We start from the raw sequence: 24,427 nt of genomic DNA on the forward strand, positions 1-24,427 counted from the left end.
TAGGTTGCCTGGAACTAGATTGTGGAGGGTCCCAGACGCTGTAAGAAGGAATTTGGGCTTAATCCTCCATATAGTGGGGATATGGATGAATTTTAGGTGGGCTGTGGTGGTTATCATGATCAAATTCACTTCCTAGAATAGTTGCTCTGAGGAAGAGGGTGGATTGAGAGGTAAGAAGAAGGACTGGAGTCAGAGAGGCTTGTTGGGCTATGCAGGGGCAGAGGGGGTAGATTTCAGCAAAGGAAGTACTGACATAAGTGTGTCTGATTCACAGACTCTGAAATTTGCCAGCCCGATGGCCTTGCCATCTTGCCAACGTGCAAAGGGAATCCTTCTGAAGATTTTCCTGGCCCAGCCTCAGTAGCTGCCTACTTGAGTTCTAAGAATCAGCTTCCCACCAAAGTCAGTGTGATGGGGACCCATCAGTCTGAGAACATCGACACCTCAAGTGATACAGAAAACTTAAAACAGAAAATCTGTGACTTGGAAGCTGAGCTCGAGGGCTACCGGAATTTCTTATTTCAGCTTCAAAAGCACTCCCAGTGCAGCGAGGCCATTCTCACAGTCTTGTGTGGGACAGAAGGGGGCCAGGATGTCTCGAGCAAGCCCAAGGGTAGTACTGACGACGAAGAAATGACGTTCTCCAGTTTGCACCAAGTACATTACGTGAAGCACATGAAGGTCCTTCATCAGCTGGCTCCAGAGGCGACCCAGGGCGGGCTGCTGGAGGGCCTCAGACAGCAGCTAGTGGAACAGGAGTATGAGCTGCAGAAGGAGCAGAATTTGAACATGGAGCTTTTCAGCGAAATCCATAACCTGCAGAATAAGTTCAGAGATCTCTCACCCTCCAGGTACATCCCACTGCCGCTTCTCCTGCTCTTGAAGCCTGCAGTTCCCCAGGTTGCCACTAGGTCGGCCGGTGAGCTACAGGGGAATGCCGCTTGGCGATGGGGGGGCTTGTGTCTTGGGGAAGGCTCGACGGTGGGTTTAGGGCAGCTGGGCCCTGTGGAGAGGTGAACGTAAGGCCACAAAGAACAGCGGCTGTACACATTTCTAGTTTTGTGTCTTCTGAAGTTGGCAGAGGGGATTTTGCCCTCGTCAGGCTGGGAACTCAGGGCACAGGTCTTATTCCCGCCGCTCGGTGAGTTGCGGTACATTTGCGGAATGGCGGTGTTTACTCCTGGAGCCCATTATTGGCTTTTACTGTGGGACTGAAACTGATGTCCTAGGCAGGGTGGGAAGAATATAAATAGTTTCCATATCTTTACCCTTTCAGGTCATCTTAGAGAAATAAGCCTGCATAGAAAGAGAATTCTTAGGTCATGTTTTACGGGCAGAGATATGTACAGTTTTGCTTTATGAGCCATGACAGAAAAGCGATCGTTTGTAAAGTTGACCTTCATTCGTCACTTATTTGAGACGAACATTCAGAACTAGTTCTGAATTGTCAGGAGCCAGGGTGAATTTTTTCAAGCCTTCCCAAACAGCAAGATGGGAGGAAGCTTGTATTTATTGAAAGGCAGTCGAGTCAGACCCCCAAGTAGGCACTTTCTTAATCCTCAGAATCACCCGGAAAGGAGGTGTTCTTAAATGTGTTTCTGTGCATGAGGAATTGAGGCTCAAAGAGGCTGCCGTGACTGAGCAGACCGCCCGAGGACAGCGACGGTGCTGCTCCGAGCCGCGGCCAGTGCGCAAGCCCACTGTGTCCCACCCTAGTCCTCGTGTCCTTCCTCACCCGAGAAACCGCCCCACCTTCAGCGCAGCTGTCACATGACCCGTAGGTGCACACTCGCCAGCAAAGGTGGTCAGCAGCCCCATGTGCTGCCCTCATTTCAGGGAAGGGGGAACACGTTTATGAAGGGTCAGCATCTTTGCCAAGCCACGCGGGGGCTGGGTGACTGTGGTCACGGTTAATAGGAGCCACGTTTTCCTTAACTTACATTTCGCTGCGTGCCTGTGAGTTCTCGTGTGCTCACACGGGAAAAGGCAGATGTGGTGTCAGGAAGGTAGTATTGTACAAAAAAGCACGGGCTTTGAGGAAAGACTGTGTTTGAGTCTGAAACCTTCCCCATTTAACTTTTCGATCTCTGAGTCCGGTTCCTCTCTGTAAACGAGGAGGTGCATACATTTGTCCGGAGATTGCAGGGAGCAGTTAACTTATACAAAAACAACTAATGCCCTGAATGACGGGTCATAGACCCTCCATAAATGGTCGTTAGGATTACGATTACCCCCTGACCTTTCAGTCGAGAGGAAAGAGTCCCGTTTTTGTGTTCCCGTGTTAGTTTCTTTTTTGTTCTTCATGAGAATTTGTGGTGGGTCCCCTGGCCCTTGGAGCACTTGTTTCTATAATTCAGAATAATATTTTTGAAGAGTGTATGGAAACTAATTGTCCTCCTGAGTTCTTGCCAGTCTGTACTGTAATTGGGGGCTTTATAATTAAAAATATTGCAGAAGAACCTTTGTTCCAGCATTTGTTGGCTGTTTTGAAATCGAAGGAGTGACCTTGCAGACTTCCAATTTTTCTAGAATATGTATACTTGTACAGCTGCAGGCTTTTAAAAATTGTGCTCTGTCATTTTTCCAATTAGTGTTAAGGTCACAAAAATTCAATTCTAAAATGGTACAAGCATTTTCTCTCCCTGCCCCCCCTTTTTTATCAGATACGATTCATTAGTTCAGTCCCAGGCCAGGGAGCTCTCCCTTCAAAGACAGCAGATTAAGGATAGCCACGGCATCTGCGTCCTTTACCGGCAACATATGAACGCCACGATGAAGGCGTTTGAGCAGCTGCTGCAGGCCAGCGACGTGGATCACTACGTGGCCGAGGGTTTCCAGGAGCAGCTGAATCAATGTGCCGAGCTGCTCGAGAAATTGGAAAAGCTGTTTCTCAACGGTAAGTGGGGCAGTGGATCGTGAGTCTTAAGACACACCACGTATTGATCCAGGACTTCTCCTAGAGGGGCCCTGGTGGAACCGACTCCTCGGTGGCCCTTACCTCTGCTCGGATGCAGTGAGAGCGGCGCCACGCTGACCACGGTGCCCTCCAGCGATGGCTTCCCTGTGCTTGTTCCGGACCCAGGGTCTGGCTGCCGAGGCACCGCCCCCCACACCTGCCCCACGCCCATGGTTGCTCTAAATTTTCAAGAGAGGGTGGAAATCGGGTTTTGGGGGGCGGGGGTAAGAACTCATGAGTTTTAAATGTTGGCAACACTCAGCAAAATGAGCAAACAAAAAACCGCAGACATTTATTGGTGAAAAACGTATATTCAAGGGTCAGGGGTTGTTAGAGGAAGGATGAAAGAGAACCTTTGCTAAACAGTTGCTGTGTGGTAGGTACTTTAATAGATGTTATTGCATGGAAATAAAAAAAATAATCATTTGCAGTTTTTTTGAGACTAGGGGTTCTTTTATACTGTTTACTTGGCTTCATCAGTTTTGCCATATTTGTTTTGTCATTTTCTCTTTCTCTGTCTCTGTATTCAGATCTTCCTCAATTTTTGATGGGGTTATATCCCAGTAGACCCATCATAAAGTTGAAAATATCATAAGCAAAAAATGCATTTAACACACCTAACCTACCCAGCATCATAGCTTCGCCCAGCCGTAAACGTGCTCAGAACGCTTACAGTAGCCTACAGTCGGGCGCCATCCTCTAACACAAAGCCCGTCTTATAAGAAAGTATTGGATGTCTCGTGTTCTTCGTTGAAGGCTGTACTGAAAGTGAGAAACAGAATGGCCGTGTCGGTCCAGGCTGGTTGTATCAGTTATTTGCCCTTGTGATGGTGTGGCTGATGGGTGGCCGTGGCTCGCTGCCACTGCCAGAATCACAAGGGATGGTTGTACCGCATGTCTCTAGCCCGCAAAAAGATCAAAATTCAAAATTTGAAGTACAGTCTCTACTGGATGCCTGTTGCTTTCACACAGTCCTAAAGTTGAAAATTGTAAATTGCACCATTGAAAGTCAGGGACCATCTGTGTATATACACACGTGTGTGTATGTACACATTATTATTATTATTATTTTTAAGATTTTATTTTTAAGTAATCTCTACACCCAGCATGGGGCTTGAACTGATGACCCTGAGATCACGAGTCACATGCTTCCCCAACTGAGCCAGGCAGGCACCCCCCAAGCACCCAACATTGTTATTATTATTATTATTACCCTAGAGCCTGACATTATCATCATCATCATCACCATCATCATCAGCCCTCCAGGGGTGGCTTGGCGATATCATGTCCCTTTCCCCCTTCCCCCTAGAAGTGTCAAAGCGTGCGGCCCCTCCCATTGAGGACATTCTTTTATACAGCCACAGCGCCATTGTTAAATCCATGACCTAGTATCATTATCTCATATACAGTCTATATTAGAACTTCACTAATTGATTCAATAGTGTCTTTTATGAGTCTTATTCCTGGTTCCGATCCAAGACCCACTCCGCACATTACATGTAGTTGTCACGTGTCTTTGGTTATCTTTAACCTTTTCCTTCGCCCTTTGTCTTTCATGACGTGGACCTATTCTTAGAGTTTAGGCCAGTGCCCCAATTTGGGATTATCTGTTGTTTCTTTAGGATTGGTTTAGATACATTTGATGAGATTAGTTGTGTGGTTTTGGCAAGAAACCTGCATAAGTATAATGTTCTCGCGGTACCGTGTTTATGAGGTGCGTGCCATCGGTTTGTTCCATTGTTGGTGAAAAGAACTTGGATCACTTGGGTGAGCTGATGTGTGTCCGGTTTCTCTGCTATAAATGACAGTATTTCCCTGTGTAATATATAAGTAATCAGTGGGGAGTACTTTGTAACCCTGGAAATATTTGGTTCCTCTTCAGACGTTTACCTCAGATTTACTAGATGTTCCTTGCTCAGCTGTCACTGCGATGGTGGCAGTATGGTGATTTTTTCCCTCATACCGTCATTCCTTCTTCATTTTTTGTTAGATGGCATCTGCTGGAAGGATGAGCTCTCCCTTTATGTCCCCTTTTTGTTTGTATGTTTGTTGCTTATTTGTTTATTCACGTTGTGGACTTGTAGCTGCTTATTCAGTGGGCTGGTATTCAGCCTGTCATTCTATTGCTCAAATTGATTGAGATTTGGCAAGTGGCAATTCCTTCTGACAGGTCTCCGTCTTTTTGGGGAGCACATCTGTACTCTCTGGCACGAAAAAAGATGTTCCAGCCTCATTGATACTGTCCCTGCCCCTGAATCAGCCACTTCTCCAAGGAGCCCTGGTTCATCTTAAAGGGCGATGCTATTTAAAAACCATGTTTTGGTGCTGGGTGTTTTTATTGCTACTGGGGTTTCATTGTTTCTAGGCCCTTGAGCAGACAGAACTAGGATATATCTCACATGCATACGTACACGTGTGAAATTTATTTAAAAAGTTGTTACTTCACAGCAGTGCCTGCCGTTCCAGTGCAGCCCACTGTGTCCTTTCTTGCTCTTCCTGCTTCCGTATTGTTTCCCGTCTCCAGCAGTGAGGATCCCGGTTCTCACAACATCGTGTGTCTGCTGCTGTGCTCACTTCTCTGTAATACACACAAACAGGCCCAGAACTGCCCCTCCGTACCACTGTGAGAAACAAACCTGCTAAAAGATCATGATTTGTTGGTAGTTCTTTTAGTTTTTAGGCTAGGGGTATATAGTCAGGTATCAAATTTGAAAGTTCCTTGGTTTCATTCTTTTGTTGTTAGACTATTCATTTGGAATATAATTAGATTTACTTATTTCTGTTTGTGCTCAGTGTTGGGCTTCCCCTCCCATTTTTACTGATTTAATTTTATTTTTTGAATATGAAAAGTACAAAGGTGGTTCCAAAATTAAAACTTTATCTATTCAAGTTGCCTCTATGAAGTCATTATTTTTGTCCCTCTCTTTTATATCCATTAGTATGACTTTCCAGCCCCCCTTTCTCTCTCAAACCTCTTGGAATTGGGCTTTAGGACATCCCGGCCTCTCCATGGAAACGGCATGTGCCCGACACTGACACCTGCCACTTTGCTGAACCCGGCCATCAGTTTTAGACGGCACCTCCCTCACCTTCACAGCAGAATTGAACGTGGTCAGTCCCTTCCTCCTGGGGGAAATTCTTTCCTCCCTGGGCTTCTAAGTGGACACCACCCAGTACTCCTCCCACCCACCTGCCGCCCCTTCGAAGCTCTGCCTTCAAACGTGTGTTGTAAATTGGACCAACTCTCACCGCCTCGTTGTTGCCACGGTCTCCTCTCATGGATTATCACAGTCACCAACTTGGACCACCTCATTGCCACCACGGCTCCGGTCCGCCATGGTCTCCTCTCGTGGATTATCGCAGTCCTTGCCTCCCTGAGGGTCCGGGCTTCCCCGTGTCCCACTCTAGCCCATTCCCACACAATAGTCAGAGTGATCTTTTCAACATGTAAGTCAGGTCATGTTCCTTCTGCTCAATAAATAATGAGCACGAAGCCTTGACGCAGTGCTGGGTGCATGGCTCACAGGTGCTCCGTGCTTGCCAATATGTCTTCCTGTTGTGAGTCGGGGGTTTAGCCTTAGAACCACCTGTTTTACTTGAGGAACTTGCCTTACGGAGGAGAGTCAGTTGCCCAGAGTTACAACTGACTTGGCGAAACCAAAGTTTGACCTTAGTTCTTCTGCCTTCATACATTACAGAACAGACGGCTCCTGAGGGTCTGCGTGTGTCCAACTTCATTCCAAGGTAGAATGTGGGATAGTTCGCACCTCTGGGCCCAGGGAATGTTTCCTGATTTCTCTGCAGAACCCAGCAGCTCAGGCCTGTTGCAGACTGGTGGTCCTAGTCCCAGCTCCCCAAGACCTTGAGGCCCAAGGACACAGGAACAATTGACTTTCCCCAGCTTTGTGAAATCCACTTTCTTCTAAGGGTTTCCAAATAAGCTAGTTTTCATTTTAATATTGGAGAAATAACTGGGTCCTCAAGACAGAGCTGTATCTTCCCGGCCTGAGGCATTTTCTGTCTGTCTCTCTGTTCTTCCTACAGGCCCTCAACCAGGGCCCAAGGAAGTGGGAGGCTGCGAGAGAGTGCCTCTGGCACCAGCTGCCCTCCCTCACTCATCCAGCCGCACACCACCCCCTTGATTTATTTTTTAGTTATTTACCTTGACAAGCCCAAGGAGATCTCACGTCTTGTTTCCTGTGGGTTCTGGAAGCAGAAGCATTTCAGGCTTCGCAGACAACAAAAACATAGAACTTTGTTTTCTTGTACAAAAGGCATAAAAGTCTCAGGTACCTCATGACAACTGCCGTTTTAGAGAATAAAATGTAACCGAGGTGGGTCTTTCTTGGATGCTATCTAAGGGGTCTGGCTTCTGAAGTATAAAGGGAGCTTGCTGTAAAATAGTTTTCTGTTTGAGGCAGTTGCTTAGCATGAGTTCTTAAAAATTTTAAATATAGTCTTTTTTTCTTAATACAAAACAGTACGTGTTTATTGTTGAATAACAGATAAGCAAATACTCCTATAGTTGCATTATTTATACAGCAAAAATGAACACCCTGGAGTTTCTACCTCCAGATCTTTTTTATACCCGTGTGTATTTTTTGTAGAACTAGGACTGTTCGCAACCTTTCCTTTTGTTCAGTTGTAGATAATAAATATTAACCTACATTGTACGTTTTGGTGGCTGCAGAGCATTCTTTTGTATGAACGTACCATAATTTACTTAATCATCCCCCATTACGTGGACATGTAGGTCCTTTCCAGTTTGGGGCTATTAAAAGAACACCATATTGGAATCTTCGTACATATCCTTGTTTTCCTTTAATAATATTTAGTTGGTAGAACCCAAAAAGTAGGAGAGAGTATGGTTTCTCACGATTTGTCAGGACCAGAGCCGGGATCTTTTCTAGCCTCCCAGGCTAGGGATTTCACTAGAGTCCAGAACCCTGTAAGATTTTCTGAGTGCATTTTTCCGGGGTGAGGGTCTATAACTTTCAGATTCTTGAAGTGGCTTGGCACCCAGAGTAGACTGAGAGCTGGTGTTGCGGTCCCACGGTGTCCTCGTTCATGATGCCTCCCAGACCAAGTGAGGAAGACAGCGTGGTCCTCAGGTGTTTCTGAGTCAGCCCCGGGGAAGGTACTGAGAAGGTTGCGAGGTAGTCCCTTTCCTCCGTTAGCTCACCACGTGTGTCAGGGTTTAGCCACATGGATAAAAGTCAGCCGTGGGGGTCCTTTCTCTTGACTTCCCTCTGCCTGTGGGGATGAACCTACAGCATTCATTTCTTCCAAGGCCTTCCATGGTCTTCCTTGTCCAGCCCGCTTCCCTCTCAGTGAGAATGATGGTGATGATGCTGATGATGGAGAAACAGTGAGGAAGGCTGGGCTTTATTGGCTGCATGTTCTGTGCTAGGCATGTTGTCAGCCTATGAGAAGCTGCTGTTTGTCAGCTTCATCGAATAAACAAGTAACAGAGAAGTGAATTTACTTGCTTGAGGTCATCCAAGGAGTGGCAGAGTCTGGATTTGAGCCCAGGCGGTTGGCTTCCACAGCCTAACCTCCTGACCGCCATGATGTGGTGCTTCTCACACTCCTGTTCGCTTGGGTGTCCCAGTCAGAGCTTCGGTGCTGCAGGCCTTGCTTGCGTTTCCCCACTTTTGGGACTTTGTTCGAACCAGTCCCTTTTCTAGAAGGCTTTTACTCTCTCTTCCATTCTAGAAATTCTGTTCATCCTCTAGGAAGCTTTCTTTGTTCACCCCAAGTGGAAGCAAAACTCTTTGGTGTTTTTTTGTTTTTGTTTTTTTAAATTTTGGGTTGTTTGTATCTTGCCTGTGACAGTTGCATCTGGCTTCGTGATGGACATTCTTTGCCAGGTGGAAAGAACAGACCTTTGGAGCCAGAAAGACTTGAGTTCAAATCCCAGCCTTATGCTTCTCTTACTCCTTTAATGGTCAGAATTCCTCTGTGAGGGAATAGTACCTATCTTGCAGAGTTATTTGTGAGAATTAAATGAGATTACTTAAAGTGTCTGGTATCCCGTCTGACGAGTCTTGGGAGCTCAGGAGGTGACAGCAATGATTTCTTGTGGGCATATTTTATTTCTTCAGAGCATAGCCTTCTGGAAGATGGGGGCCTTGTTTTGTCCTGGCTCCCAAACTAAGCTGGGGCCGTACTTGTAGTGTCCAGTCAGGGTTTGATGACAATATTGATAGTTTTATGCAGTTTGGATCTTACTCTCGGGCACTCTTTGGTTCAGTGTCCTCTAACTCTGTCTGACCCTCGTAGTGGGGGCTGGGAGGGAGGTGCCCTGAGCTCTGAAGGGACGGCTTCTAGGAGGAAAGGGTATTGGAGCTCGACCTTCCGTACTGGAAGTCGTTGGGGAAGGTATCTTAGGAGTGGTAATGGGGCATGTGGGGTCTAATTAGCATGGTGAACAGGCCATCAGAAAATGGAAGATCTTTCCTAAGTATCCCTAGAATCTGCCCTCCACATGGCCCCTTAGCTTCTTTATACAGTGGTTCTTTCCTGCCTCAAAGGTGTGTCCCTGGTCACCTCCTCAAAATTGTCTCTGATGGTCTGGGCTGGCTCACGTTTGTTTCCTCTGCGGGCCCTCCTATGGTATCCCGTGCCGCACCTGTCACAGTCCTGGAGTGCAATCGTCTGTTGGGTGCCTTGTCCCCCTGCAGCTGTGAACTCACTGAGGGCAGGATGGCTCCTCCTTCGTCTCGGTATCCTCAGTGTCGGGAACGGGCGCCTGAGAGGAACTCTGCAAATGTGTTGTACAAATTACTAGTGGATGCAAAGGAAGGAACATTTGGGTCACGTAGGAGATGCCAGGCTATGATATTTGAACTGGATTCTATATGGTTGATGGATTTGGAATGGGGGGGTACTGTTTCAAAAGAGGCTTTTCAAACAGAAGCAGTGTATGGGACGGATCAGTGCAGGGGGGACGGTGGGCTGACTGGTTACCAGACTGTCCTGTGTGATCGTTCTCTGGCTTGTTCCAGTATGGATGGGATAACTAGACGTCTTTTTGTTTAAAAAGATGAAGGCCCCCCACTGCCACCTACTACACAGCTTTTTGGTGTAGGAGTCAGATTCGCCTGGAAGACGGGAGCAGCGCCTTCATGACATGCTTCCTAAGCTTTGGGAACAGCCTGACAGATGGTACCCTGTCACCTGTGGGAAGGCAGTTTCCACCACGGAATTCAATGCATCACTTGTCATGATGGCCCTATGAATCCCGCACTAACAATTTGTCATTTGGTTCTAAAGAGTTCTGCTGTGGCAGGGGAATGGGCAGAATAGAATTGTCATGGAGTCGTTACAAACCCCTCACAGGATGTCCTGTTTGCAGACGGAGAGACTTGTGTTTTGGATGGCCTCAGCGCACTTCCCTCTCTGGCCATGGATTCTGTTAGGAGTTGAAGAGAGGTTTTTGTGACAGTTATAAGACAAATTTATGGTCAGGAGTCCCAGAGTGCTAACAGGGTGCCCCAGACCAGCGGTCACCTCCCCGGGGAGGTTGCTGAGGTGTGTGTCCGTGCTCCTGGAGCACGCGGGTATGTCGATGCTCTTGCGTGCGTGGCTAGTCTGTGTAGACTCCTCAGCCCTGCGGAGGGCCGGGCTGGGCAGATGGCCCCTCCTCGGGGTCTGCGTATCAGCACGAACGTTGCACCCTGGGCAGGTGCGCGATGGAAAGTGCTGACCTCTTCTTCTAACAACAGTTGTCTCTGCCCGTTCACGGTGGTCTTGTGCGCCCGGGACTTCCAGTCAGCGTCTTGGAGATGGACCCAGTCAGATGGCGATTTCCCCTCTTGACGAGGAGTGTAGACGACAGAGAGGTCGAGCCCATCCCCTGCAGTGGAGGCCTGTCACCCTCTCCCGACCTTCTGGGGAGCCAAAACGTCACTGCGTCGGGATGTAGTCTTGATCCGAGAGGATCAAGAGCTAGATTTGTGGTCGAGCTGGCTCTGGAGTGTCTCCAAATCCCCTGCTTAACTGGAGCGTAGAGTGAAGTAGGTGACGGGATGTCGGAGGAAGAGAGGGGCCACGTCAGACCTCTTGGATTTCCACTTCACTGTGAAATGGAGAGCCTGACACTGTGCCAGTGTGACTGACGTGAGGCCAGAGGACGTCGGCGGTGTTGAGGAGTCGTCCTCGGGGACTGGCACCTGATTGCTGGGGGCCCGTGGGACTCCTTCCCGCTGCCCGCCAGCTCCCTGCAGCGGCCGGTGATGTTCAAGCCCTCGGACTGTCGCGCTGGCTCTCCGTGCCCACGGCTGTCCTGCTGGGGTGTTGAGGGAGCCCCGATAGCAACACCCGCCAGCTCTGGGAGCACGACGGTGGGGACCATGAGGCACGGGCAAACGCGTGAACCTCCGGTGCTCTTTTCCTCTGCGCTGTGGTGTTCGAGAACTTTCCCTTTTAGGAGTAGTTTTGAAAATGGAATGTGTGGGTGCAGTTTAATTATAGTCTCATTTTTCAAGTGCAGCTCTAGAAGGGTTTGTTTTTTTCTTTAGCCACGCGGTAGCTTCTTCAAAGAGCTCATCCCAGTCTGCAATTTCCAGAGTTCTGAAGTATTTTTAACATGAAGCTGTTAGTCTCTTTGAAACCTGGGCTCCTGTGTTTCCTTTCAAAGAGCAAAGGCTGCCATGCAGGGGAGAGCAGCGCATCTTTCACCCAGTTACGTTCTGAGCTTTATTTTGTTTTCTTTCGCCATTTCTCATCGTCACTCCCCTGCCGCAGGCCCTGGTTTATTCAGCTGCGCTCATACACTCCTCTCCCTGCTAATCCCACTTCTGAGAGTCTTTCCTAAGGAAATCATTTAAATGTAGATAACGCTGTATGTACAAAGATGTTTATTTCATTTATTTATAAAAGTGAAATATTGGAGATGACCTACATGTCAAAGAGGGGACTGGCAGAAGCTATGGTACATGCCTGCCTACCATGGAATTTTAATGCAGTCATTAAAAACTAGGTTTCCAAGGCAGATTCAGTGAGAAAAGTGCTTACAGTAAAATACGAAGGGAAAAGATGAAGTCACAGTACAGTGTCACCCGTGCCAAAATGCAGGGAAGAAAGAATGGAAGGAAATCCTTAACGTGTCCGTAGCGGGCACCTGGAGGACAGCGGCGTTCTTTTTCTTATTTCTGTTACCCATTTCCTGGAACGAGCATATATTCTCTTGGTATCAGAGTTTCTAGAGAAGGAAAAAGAACCTGCACCCAGCAGCTCCTTGGTGATCGGTTTTTAGATTCAGGGCTGTCACCTCCCTCCTAGAACTGGTGCCAGAGCAGTGATGAAGGAGCCTCTAGTCCGAGTGTATTCTTGGTGATCCTACGATAAAGAGCTGGGATTGTTACAAAGAGTATTTAAACAAATGGAACGGGGCCTCTGCAAATGTATGAGTAAGACATTGTTAGGGAACACTTGGTTTTTTAATTTTTGTTTGTTTGTTTGTTTGTTTTTAATGTCTTCCTTCTTCTTGATGTTCTTTCTGCTTCCAGGAAAATCAGTCGAAGTGGACACGAGCCCCCAGAATGAAGTGATGGAGAGGTGAGTGTATGCCATTGGGGAAGACCGTGTGGTCGGTTTGCCTGCTGGGCATGCTGGCTCCCTCCTGTTCGGTTAGTTTCCTGCTTCTTGTGGGTAAAGCACAAACACGCTATGACACTGACAGTGGCCACGCACAACCAGGCGTGTGCTGTGTGCCCTGCAGCCTCCATCCAGTCGTTTGAGGCCATTCCTGGCGTCTGTCTCTCAGGTGCTTTGACGAGGATGACACATGCCTTCTATTGGCCCCTGGGTACCTGTAGGATCGATTTCAGATACTTTAGCCTGACCTTTGAGGCCCTTCTCAGTCTGACTCGCCTTTCTTTCTCTCATGCTCTCCATGCTTCCGTCTTCTCTGACTTTTTATTGTTGTGCGGCCCATGCCTGAACACAGGCTGTGCACTCGACTTCTTCCTGCTGTAGTTTGAAGATCCTTCTTCAGAGTCCGTTTATGTGGCAATGAACCTGGCTCTCCCCAGCATCCCTGCCTCCCTTCTGTATCCCCGGATCAGTTATTCTTCCTGCAGCACTTGGCACATCATCACATTGCAGCACTGAGCACATGGCATCGTAGTACACCCTGCATTTATCTTTCCGTTCCCAGAATTCCTCGGAAGAGGAAAGGAGCTAGCATGCCCGGGGTACTGGTGTGTGTCAGCTGCTGCCGTAGGCGTTCACGTTCATTCTTTCCGACCCTACCAGGCAAGCCTGTTATTCCCATTTTAGGACGGGGAACCTGAGGGTCACAGTTGCATGCTTGCCATTAAGAGGCGGAGCTGGGGTTTGAATTTGAATCTGTCAGACTCCCGGGCTCTTATTATTGTTGCATATTGCCTTTTGAAGACAAAGACTGTGTCTTGAATATCTCTACACCTGCTCCAGCCCCAACTGTCTGGCATGTGGCTGGAATTTGAAAAATGTTCATGGAATAAATGTGTTGTATACTTTCCTAATTCGGCTTGATGGCCCACAGGAAATGTCAAGGTCTCGCCCCCCTCTGTTCCCTTGTTAAAGGTTCTGACTGTTGTGAGTGCTACAGGTATTTCCCTCCTCTTTGGAGCAGTGAGGCTTTGGGCTTCTGGGGGTAAAATAAAGAAACAGAGACCAGAATTTTAGACTTTCTTGGCGTCACGAAGGCCACAGCGTCATTAGAGTGAACAGTGGGAAGCATCACAGCTCACTGGAGGACGTTTCAATCAGAGCTTCTGTACGTTCAGAAGAAATATTCCTTTCCCACCGCAGTATTTTCTCAGATCCCTCCCAGTTCAGCCCTCTCCTTCCATCCTTCTAATAACGGATCACATCTCAGTGGCAGGCTGTGGAGAGGGCAAGTAAGGCCTCCCAGAGTGGAGACAGTCTTAACTGAGATCTAAAGGATGAGAGGCCTGGGGCAGGGATTGTCGGAGAGTGTCTGCGCATGAGGTGAGGGAGATGTGGCCCTTGTGAGTTGGTGCAGGGAACTCGAGGGTCAAGTCTGGAGAGGCAGGCGGGGCTGTGCTGGGCCGGTCCTCAGAGTCTGTGTTAAGGGTCCAAATTTCTGTGCTACAGGAAGAGGGGAGTCTTTGAAGGAGGATAAGCTGGGGCTAGACAAAGTCAGATTTGCTGTTGTGAAAGATGAGCGTGGTTGCTTGGAGAGGGGGCTGGAAGGAGGCAGGGAGCCTCTTTCAGCCCTTCTCAGCCATGTGTCACCCTTCCCATCTCTGACAGGTTGGTTTCTTTTCCTTCTGTTCTGCTTTTTTCTGCTGTAGGCTTAGCGCTCGCACAGGTCACTCCTAAGCTAATTAAATGGGTGCCCTTGGCCCATTCGGCACTTTTGCAAGGCAGCGGCAAGCCCGTGCATCCATCACGCTGTCTGAGCGAACTTGCATCTGGTGTTTACCTGTTAATGAATGCGTTGCAGCTTTGGAGTCCTTTGCTCTTGTCTGAGCTCATGAATAATGAGACAAGAAGTAATAGGAAAAAGTGGGAGAAAAAAAGAGCTTAAATTAAGGAGCTTATCTCTAATGGAGATGCATGTGGGCTTTTCACCAAGTTCAGGGTGTTTTTCCTCATGGCTCCCGTGGCTCTTGGGAAATACGGGTTAATAACCAGATGATTGCCAGAATGGTGGCATTGGGACCTGCTTGGGGGCCATGAGGGGTTTAAGATTGTTAAACCCATAAGGCCACTTTATGGGTTTGAGTTGGCCTCCTACTTTCTCCTGGGTCCCAGAATGAGCTCGGCCGCTTACAAGTTGTGAGACTGTGGGCAAGCTCACGACGCGCCTCAGGAGCCCCCACTCTGAATGAGGACAGTCATGCCTACCTCACAGGGTCTCTGGGGGGATTAAGTAACATGCCTGGTGCAGAGGGGGCACTTGGTAGGCAGCTGCCAGTGACGCGTGCTCTCTCGGAGGGCCCCTCCCCGTAAGCCGGACAGGGGCTCCCCGCTTCTTCATTGGCTCCAGACTCAAGCCCACCGAGCGCTTTTTGTTTTTAGAGTGTTCTCACTAATAAAATGCTCTAGGGAAGCAAAAGGGCTCTAAAACAAAGTTGCAAATACGGGGAAATGACAAAGGACCAAGTAATCTTAAGTGTTCCTATGGGAAACGATTTCTCTTTCAATCCCGACGGTGAAGGTTAGAGGAAGACAGTGTAACCTACCAGCACATCCTCCCGGAGTCTCCTGAGCCGTCTGCCTCTCATGCATTGTCCGATTGTGAAATGTCCGAGAAGTCCTCCGTTCTCTCACGAGACCAGAAGCAAGACAGCGAGACTGGGAAGACCTCGGTCTTGGCCAACCATTTCTCTCAAGGTAAGCTAAGCTTTGCTAAGCATTTTGGACACAGCCAAGGTTTCCTGGTCTAAACAGTAATTTGCCATCTTGCCTGAGTAAGCAGAGTGTAGTGACATTTGAATATTTGTCTGATGAAGGGAGATCCTGCCAGGGCCCGAGCTGGTCATTCAGACTATCATTTATCACGGGGGAAAGCTGCGGTTGTTGAAAGTGTTGATGATGGGGGAAGAGTCATTTTTATTTCTCAATGATGACTTATTATGTGACTTGCCATTTCCTTGCTCTTCTGACAGGGGCAGAAACCAGGCTGGCAAGCAGTGAGGTTATGTGTCCGTTCCAAGTCTGGTTAATCTCCTGTGGTTCCTTTCAGACTCTTCCTGAGGTCATGTCACTTTGAAGACCCTCGCTTTGAATTGTACCAGAATACCTAACCACCACCCCCCGCCCCCGAACCCCCGTTTGGGTATTTTGTAATTCTAGCAATCTGCAGTGTTTCCCTCTAGGGTGTGACCCTTCGTTCACTGGGTCAGCCCCTCGTCCTGCCTCTGACTGTGGGCTGTGGGCTCACTTGGCAGAACCAGCCTCCCAAAGCTCCGCCTGCCCCTGAGCTCTCCTTTACCTCCTCTGTATTTGCAGTCTTCATGCCCTCCTGCTGGGGTATTCGGTAGGGCTTAGTGTTTATAAGTCCATGTATGTCAGAAGTTCAAAGGACAGTATGGACCAGGGATTGGCAAATTTTTCCTAGGAAAGGGCAGATAGTAAATATTTTCGGCTTTGCGGAGCATATGGTCTTTGTTGTAATTACTCAATCCTGTTGTGGTAGCAGAAAGCAGCCATAGACAAAATGTAAATGAACGAGTGTGGCTCTGTTCCAGTGAAACCTTATTTCCCAAAACAGGTGGTGGGTGGGTTTGACCCAGGAACTGTGGTTTTCTGACCCGTGGTATAGATTCTGGACCTTAGCTGACATCCTCTGGTCTCGCCTTTCTTCCAGTGGTTGTTTGCAGGGCACCCAGCATGGACTCAGAGCACGAATCAGACCCTGGCACCTCCTTTCTAAAAGCTTTTTGTTAACACCTGATCACATAGAAAGAACTGTGGTTTTCAAAAATTTAAAATCTTTTTTAGCAACAACCCTCCCCCCCACCCCCGCTTTGTTTTGGATGAACTTTACACGGAGGCCTGATACGTAATAGAGATACGGGTGAGACTTTGTCCTCCGTGGTGGCTCTGAGGCTCCTTTGGGACACTCAGGGCCCAGAGGAGCACAGTTTGAAAACCCACCTAGGGCACCAAGTGCTCTGTTTGATAGAAGGGAGGTGTCAGCTGGGCTCCTACTAGTAGGAGTCACTGCGATTTGCTTTCTTTGGGTTTCTGGCTGTATGCCTATATGATTTCTGTGAGTTTCTGTGTACCGGGTTTCTCTCGGTTATTTCTGGCTCTTTGATCTGCCTTCTCCTACTGTGGGTCAGACCCATGAGTTGTTTCCCTGCCCTTAGCTGCACTTTTTCTGCACTGTATCAGCCTGGCAAGGAACCCAGTCCCTTTCCAAGAACCCCTGAGACTGTTTATGTGAGAGGAGCACCCTCGATTGAGGGCTTGAGGAATTACAAGGGGGCGAGGGTTACAGTGCAGCAAGCCAGAGCTTTTCATGGGAACCCTTGAGATCCCTGTTGTTTAAAACCCTTCTGCTATGGTATGGGCACCTCGCTCTAGATTCCTCTTGCCGGCCTCTCTTTTTTCTACCCTCCCACATGTCTGCCACCCCAACCTTGGTTTATTTCCAGCATAGAACCTGTAGGCATCTCCTTATGTCTTATTATTCTGGGGACCCATGACCTTGGGCTTGTCATGCCTTCCCAGTGCATTAGCAGGCACTTCCCTGAAGGGGCACGGTGCTCTCTGGAGCCGTCCTAGTAAGCCCACTCTAGCTTCTTGGGTTTGTTTCTCTTCAGACTTTTGGTCTCTGCATCTGTTTTTTCCTTTTGTCATGTTTATATTCTAAGTAGAGAGATAATTTAGTATTTTTCCTTTTTGCACTTGACATTCTATCATAAGCTTTCTGACATGTTGTTACATACCATCATTTTTAGTGGCTTTGGAATAGTCCGTTGAATGGCTGAACTGCAGTTTTCCTTATGTTCCCCTCTTGCTGAACATTTAAGTCATTTCTAAAATTTCACAATTGTGAACACTGCTGCAGGGAATATCTTTGAACAGGAAGCGTTCCCCTTATTTCGGCGCATTTTCTTAACCTAGATTTTGTGAAGTGAAACTACTAGGGCCGAAGATACACAGTTTTTGTTGGTTGCTTCTTGCAGCATTTATGGTTTTGAAGAGTTAGCATTTGTCAGAAGGATATTTATTGGAAGAGGGACAGATATTTTTCTCCCATTTTGTAAAGACGAGTCTAGTGTTTCCTTCTCCTTGGTTGGGGCTGCATAATTAATAAGTGGTATCCAGTTCGACTGGGAATGTTTTCTTAAGCCCCGTTGATGAGTCCGGCTCCGGGCCAGACCCAGTAGGAGGTGATGTGTACTGACGGCTGCTAAGCGTTAGTACCCCAGAAGCCGGCCGCGTGTGATATGGACATAAACCAGCAAGGAGGATTGCGCTCAGAATAGATAAGTTCCTGCCGCACTCCGTCCGGACTAGTGGCTGGAAGATTGGCAGGGCGGCAGGGCAGGGACGGGAGGGGTGGCCGGGAGTTTGCTGCAGACAGGGTCCTCCAGCGCCGGGCCGGCCACGAGGGCCTCACGCATCCCACCAAAGGACTTGCCACACTCCTGGCATTAATAGGAGAGAGCTGAAGGTCTGGGAATTAAGTCGTCTCATAAACATTCAGATTCATGGCAGAATTACTATTTAATTAGGAAAAGATCTGTAACATTGTGCTACTTTTAAATGAAAGTCATTTTGGAGGAATTAAAACTGGGTCATAACATTAGTAGAATGTTTTAAAACAAACATTACTAAGACACACTGAGTGTACCGTAATTGATGAATTAAAGACATTAGTTTTGCCTTTGGATACTTGATGTGGTTATGCTTTAAACACTGATTCTAGAAACCTACCTCCAGATTGCAGCTGTGCTTCCTCCTTTCTTTGTTAAAGTGAGATGTGGCAGAGGCTGAAAAAATAGGACATGCTCATTGTAGAAAATTTGGGAAATTTAAATTTTTATCTATTATTGTTACATTGAGATAGAATATCGAAGTTTTGAAAAACCTGAAATCTACCACCCAGAGGCAACTGCTGTTAATATCTAGGGGTAGATTTTGTTATTTTGTGTTTATGTGTCTTTTTTGCCCACAAATTTTTAAATGGAGTTATAATTATGCTGAATAATCCTTGTTGCATCTGTATTTTTCTGTGATATTGTATGGTCTTCATAATATCATTTCAGTAGCTGTAGAATACTGCATCACAGTAATGTAACGTGATAGAGTTTATTTAATAATTTGAGTTACGTTCAGTTTTTACTGTTCTATAATAGTGCTTCAGATGAACATTTTCATGCATTCTGGCAAATGGTTGTCAGCATCTCTGGTGATCTCTTTGCACAGATTCCTAGAAGTAGAATTATTTGAGGAAAGACATTGGAAAAGAACCTTTCTGAGGCTGATGATAAAAATAGATCCCAAAAGTCACGCACATTTATATTCACGCGAACAGGATGCGCTCTGGAGAGTATACCCTTCTTACCATTTTCACTCGCGCTGGGATTACTGTTTTGCTGTGTTTTTAAGTCTTAAATGAATAAGCGATAAATGGATAAACGTATTCCTTCCAGAGAAATATCTGGATTCATCATGAAAGTGGTTTATTCCACTCTCGGGCAATTCAAGCAGACTTGAAAGTGATCTGTTAGTTTCACCATAAGGAAGATTTTAAATTAATATTTGATCTTTAGAAGAATAAAGGGCCGCATTAGAGTGAGCATTAAAATTGTATGGGATATAATTTTTCCATGTGATGTAAAACACCCTCCTTGTGGAGGTCTGCAGAGAACCATTACAGAACTGTGTCTGTGGGCTGTGGGCAGTCGCTCAGCCTCACCAAGCCCGGGAAAGCGTTGCCAGTTACCGACGATCTGAATACATCCAGCACGACTTGGAATTTTAAGATCTTTGCATAATCTGTAAATTATTCAATTTGTTGGGGGCTTCAGGCTTTAAATTAAAAATAACTCTCCTTCCTGTAGACTTAGTAATGGAACATATACAAGAAATTCGAAGTTTGAGGAGACATCTAGAAGAATCTATTAAAACAAATGAGAAACTTCGGGGACAGCTGGAACGGCAAGGGTCTGAACTCGATCCAGGTAAGGGAGAGCCGCCCCAGAGAGCTGTTGCACGCCAGTGAGGGCTTCATGTGGGACACGTTTGCCTGGGTCAGCGCGCCCTGTGTTGGGGCAAGCTTCTCACTCACTGGTGGCCAGAGAGGTTTCAGCCCGGGTCCCGACCTGGCTCCTTACCTCCACGGTGACCTCACTTAACACTGCGGACTATCAGTTACAGTAATTTATTTATAAAGTGGGGATAATCATCCCCGTTTTATCCCGTGGCGACGAGGGTTAAGTGAGCTGACCGGAGCAAGTGGCCCCCACAGTCCTTGGCACTGAAGGAGTCTGCTGGCCTCGGCACCCTGGATTGTGGCTGGGTCCTCCTCTGACTCTGGTCGCTGGAGAGAAACAGAGAGGTATTTTAAAATAAAACGGAGCAGTATTTTGTATTTTCGTCAATAATGGATCTTCAAAGTATTAGCATGTTAGCAGTCTGGCGAGTGTCACAGGCTGGCGACAAGGTTGCCAGCATGCCTGCATAAAAACACAGTTAGGTCTGAATGGAATATTCTTCCATGCAGAACTTAAAAATATGTATTTTTCCCATAGGGAAGACATTCACATGGTTCGAAGCTTATTATCTCCATTCTGTACCCATTCATCCTACTCTCCCTTCTCTCCGCCCACCTCTGCTCGTTGTCTTCCACACCCTTACGGTGCTTTCTCAATGCAAATACAAATCTATGTGCTTATTCTCTCCCTCACCCAAAAGCTAGAATACTTTCTATCTGCCATTCTGTCCCTTTTTCATTGAACAATATATTTTGGACATCTTTCCTCATTGCTCCAAAGAGATTGTTTTCATTCCACGAAGAATGTGTCTTGAGAGCAGCTTTTGTGCCCCGGGAAAAGCTCGAGTTTGTTAGGGAGCTGCACTGAGCTGGGGGTGGACCCCAGCTCTTCTGTTTATTAGCTTTGGGACTTTTGGGCAAGTCACCCCGCCTCTCCCAGACCTAATTATTTTATAAAACAGCCATCGTGCGATTCAGTGAGGCAGTGCTCTGAATAGGGCCTTGCTCCGTGCCTCACTCAGTAAGTGGTGGTTTTCCTTGTCATTATCATGTAATTTTACTATTTTATTTTGTATGACATTATTAGTTTAGCATTGCAGAGCTCTGCAACAAGTGGGGACGCAGACATTTTTAGAGACGAAATAACTGAGTTCTAGAAAGATGTACTCAGTGGCAACAGCACTTGAGTCCTTGGACCCCTGGTCCAGTTCTCATTCCTATCTAGCGCATCATAGCCCTCTGCCTAGAAGGATCTTTCCAAAGCGCTGTGTGTACTGATGTGCTGTAGTCCGCGAGGTAAACAGAGTGGATCCAGGCCCTCCCACCCCCTCCCCCCATCCTGCTTCCTCCCTCTCTGTCACCCCAGGGAAATTGATTAACCTGAGTTATTAAGTCATATCAAACACAGGGAAGAAATACATGCCTGGGCCCTTCACATTCACTCGTGGTAATACCCGAATTAGATTCATTCTGTTTTGCATTTTTCCTGGCGAATCCAATTATAGAATTATTTGGGAGCTCAAATGGCCACCAGCTACAATGGAGCTGGCGATAGCTCTGGAGAATAATTCTCTCTGATGGGAAGGGTTACAGAAAGGCATTCTCAAAGTATTTACACGGGTGGAAAGACACGCTGTTCTCACCGTGTTGTCACAATCTCTAGAAAGACAAAGGAATAAAAGTGGCTCCGCCTCCCCACTGCTGTGAGGTGTTCATCTTGGGAGCAGGTCTGAGCCGGGCATGGCTCCTTGTGAGGCTGAGGCAGAGTATTGTTAAAAAGCGTCACCTCGCATGTTAACTTCTCATAAGGTGGAGGAGCTGGTAGTGACAGCCTTCCGAGGAGACCCCGCCAGCTCAGGCCCTGTCACACTCTGTCCTCTGGCCTGACTCTTCCTTTGAGAAGTGGCCGCCCTCGCTGTGGTCAGAGCAGACTTGTTCTGTAGGATTGTTTCTGTTCATGCAGATGGCACTTTGGTCCTGTTTTTGGCTCTAGCCCACCACCAGTCATGATCTTAATACAAATGATAACAGCAGTAATAATAACAACATGCATCATTTTTATTGGGCTCGTGGAGACTTAGGGAAGTGATATGATGAGCCTGAGGTCATACAGCTATTACGAAGCCAGAGCCATGATTCAGACCCAGGTGTCTCCGAGAGGACACCAGAGTTCATAGGGGAGAGAAGAGGAGATTGGCGGGGAGAGACACGTGTGAGTGAAAAATTACATGGCGTTGTGATTTGTGAGTCGTTAACATGAGGGAAGGTGGTGTAGAGCGGAGAGAGTGTGCAGCGTTGGCTTCTGGGAGGCTGGACATCCCACCGTCCTTACGGGGAGTTTGAATATTACCGGTCATCAGTTGTGTACCAGGAGTGCTTTCAGCTGCAGAGAACAGAATATGAGTAAAAACTGGTGTAATGGAGATTTATGCTTTCTTACACAACAAGAAATCCAGACTCAGGCAGTTCCAAGGCAGGTTTACTGGCTCAGGGACAGGATAGCAGGGCTTGGGGTCAGTCTCCAGGATGACCGCGGTAATTCCAAGCATCACGTCCTCTCAGCAGTGTCCACTGCATGGCAGTGAAGATGGTGGGGCTCCTCCCTGTCCTTCTCTTCTCATCCGGGTAAGAAATCTTTCCCAGAAGCCTTCAGCAGGCTTCCCGTCAGGTCTCATTGACCGGGAGTGGCAGCTGGCCATGTTCTAACTGTACCAGAGTCTGGGAAAGCAGCGTCTGGCTCTGCAGTGTAGTAAGGAAGGCGGGGAGGGAAGAGTGCCTGCCCCATGTAGAAAGCCCCATGCCCTCCGGAGGGTAGCGTGTTCCTGTGCTTTGAGCGTCATAAATGGTGCAGGCATAGAAAGCTGTCCGGCCAGAGGAAGGGTAGGATTTTAGGAGCTAGACCACAGCCTGGGCAGGTATTTATAGATGAGGAAATGGGTCAGAGTTTGTAAGTAATCTCAAACCCAGTCTGTCTGGCTTCAGACCGTGAGCTTTTTAATAAACACTTAGAGGCAGTGAACTTGAGCTAGGAGTTGAAAGACGATTGTGATTTTGACCAGTCAAGAGGAGCTGGGCATTCTAGGCACAAGGAATAAAGACCTCACCGTACAAAGTCAGGGAAATGTGTGACCGCACATTGTATGGGGGCACAGGCGTAGCCCGGTCTGGCTGCATTCGGGGACACTAGAGTTGAGGGTGGAGAGGGAGGGGGCTGTGCCCGAGATTGGCGTGTAGTCATGGAGATCTGAAGTTTGTTCGATTGCCTGTATTCGCAGCGGAGGGCCGTCTCGTGTTTCTGAGCAGAGACTATCACGAGCGGACTGTGTGCAGCCCCACCGGCAGAGTAGCAGGGAGGCAAGGTCGGGGTGCGCTGGTAGGGTCTGAACTACAGGGCCAGAAAAAGAGTGAGTCAGTGTCTGAGGCATTTGGGAGGAAGAACCAGCAGTCGTGATTGCCTGGTTGGGCAGTGTTGAGGATGGTTCCAGGTTTCAGCTCGGAGGAGGGGTGGTAGAGATACCGTCCGTAGGGGAGGGCAGAAACAGACCTGTTCACCTCTGTTCACCCTTAGGATGTAAGAATGGTGGGAGGGGGACTTTTGCCACCTCTTTCATGCCCACTCTCATTTCCCTTTGGGCTCTGGTGATGCCTCATCTGGTTCACAGCAGTGATTGCATGTTGTGTTTCCTCATTGTTTAAAACTGTTTTCTAGAAAGTTCCAACCATACTGATCTGGTGACCATAAATCACTATTTATGTGTGTTTTTATAGGGTCTACAAATGCTTTTGCTTATGGATCAGAGCTGCATAATTCTCTGACATCAGAGATCTGTTTCCTGAGAAAGCAGAACCAGGCTCTCAATACGATGCTGGCCAAGGGATCCAGAGGTAGGAACTAGAGGAGCCACCTGCAGCCTGGACCCCCACAGCCCTCTGTGGCATGGAAAGAGCGTATTAGAGTCTGACCAACCCAGATTCAAATTCTGTGGCTCTGTGACTTTGGGCAGGTCACTTAACCTCTCTGAACCTCAGTATTCTTAGCTGTAAAATAGGAGTACCTCATGGGGCTGTTGTGACAGTTAGCCCTGTGAAGCCCCCAGCATGGTGTGTCTAGTAAGTACACAGCTTACAGTGGAAGACAGAAAGGCTAGAAATCTATTACTGCCAAAAATCTCATCCAGAGATTCCCTCTTATCAGGAAGGTTTTTCCAGTATTTCTTAGGAAGATCCCTTCTCTTAATTGTTTCTTTTTAGAGCTTAGACCCTGAAGAGCTTTCACCTACATTATCTCCTAATACTTAAAATGTTTCTGGATGGAGGAATTATTAGTCCTGTTTTACAGATAAGAACCTGAGGCCTAGGGAATTGACCTTCCTGTGGTCCTGGAGCTAGAAATCGTAGAACTAGGAGTTGGGCCAGCTTCTCCCATTCTCCCTGGAGGATATTGATGCTGCTTTTGGCTTAAGAGAGAGAATTGAGGCTTTTGAAGATCATTCATTCACTCAGCAAATGTGTCAGAGCCTGCGTAGACTAATACAGAAATGAGTGGGTCCTGGTCCCTTCCCTCGAGGGGCTCGTGGTCTGATGGGAGAGAGAGCCAGGTAACCCATAGCAGGCCAGCGTGACAATCAGCCAGGACAAAGGCAGGCTAGGGGAGCACAGGACCCTGGGGACAATGTCTTGACCCAGGGGAAGCTCAGCTTCAAGAGCTCAGTCCAGCAGTTTAAGTAGGGATTAGCCACAATGCCTAAGGTTCAGAAGAGCCCGGGCCTTTTAAATAGAAG

The 24,427-nt window shown here is 47.6% G+C and overlaps 1 protein-coding gene across 6 annotated transcripts in view; it reads left to right on the plus strand.

Annotated features, from left to right (window-relative positions):
- The window catches only part of CDK5RAP2 (CDK5 regulatory subunit associated protein 2), a 160,905-nt gene that overhangs the window by 117,306 nt on the left and 19,172 nt on the right, over positions 1-24,427 (plus strand). For 5 of the 6 annotated variants that reach the window (XM_045791074.2, XM_087869417.1, XM_087869418.1 and 2 more), the window contains 6 exons: positions 275-851; positions 2,664-2,896; positions 12,469-12,517; positions 15,132-15,307; positions 19,495-19,614; positions 23,415-23,531. In XM_045791074.2, coding sequence (XP_045647030.2) covers positions 275-851; positions 2,664-2,896; positions 12,469-12,517; positions 15,132-15,307; positions 19,495-19,614; positions 23,415-23,531 — 1,272 coding nt within the window. The remainder of the gene's footprint in view (positions 1-274; positions 852-2,663; positions 2,897-12,468; positions 12,518-15,131; positions 15,308-19,494; positions 19,615-23,414; positions 23,532-24,427) is intronic. The other variant, XM_087869416.1, reaches the window with a different exon arrangement.

This window comes from Ursus americanus, chromosome 18 (genome assembly GCF_024610735.1).
Source record: "Ursus americanus isolate L20-20 chromosome 18, mUrsAme1.1.p, whole genome shotgun sequence".
Classification (NCBI taxonomy): domain Eukaryota; kingdom Metazoa; phylum Chordata; class Mammalia; order Carnivora; family Ursidae; genus Ursus; species Ursus americanus.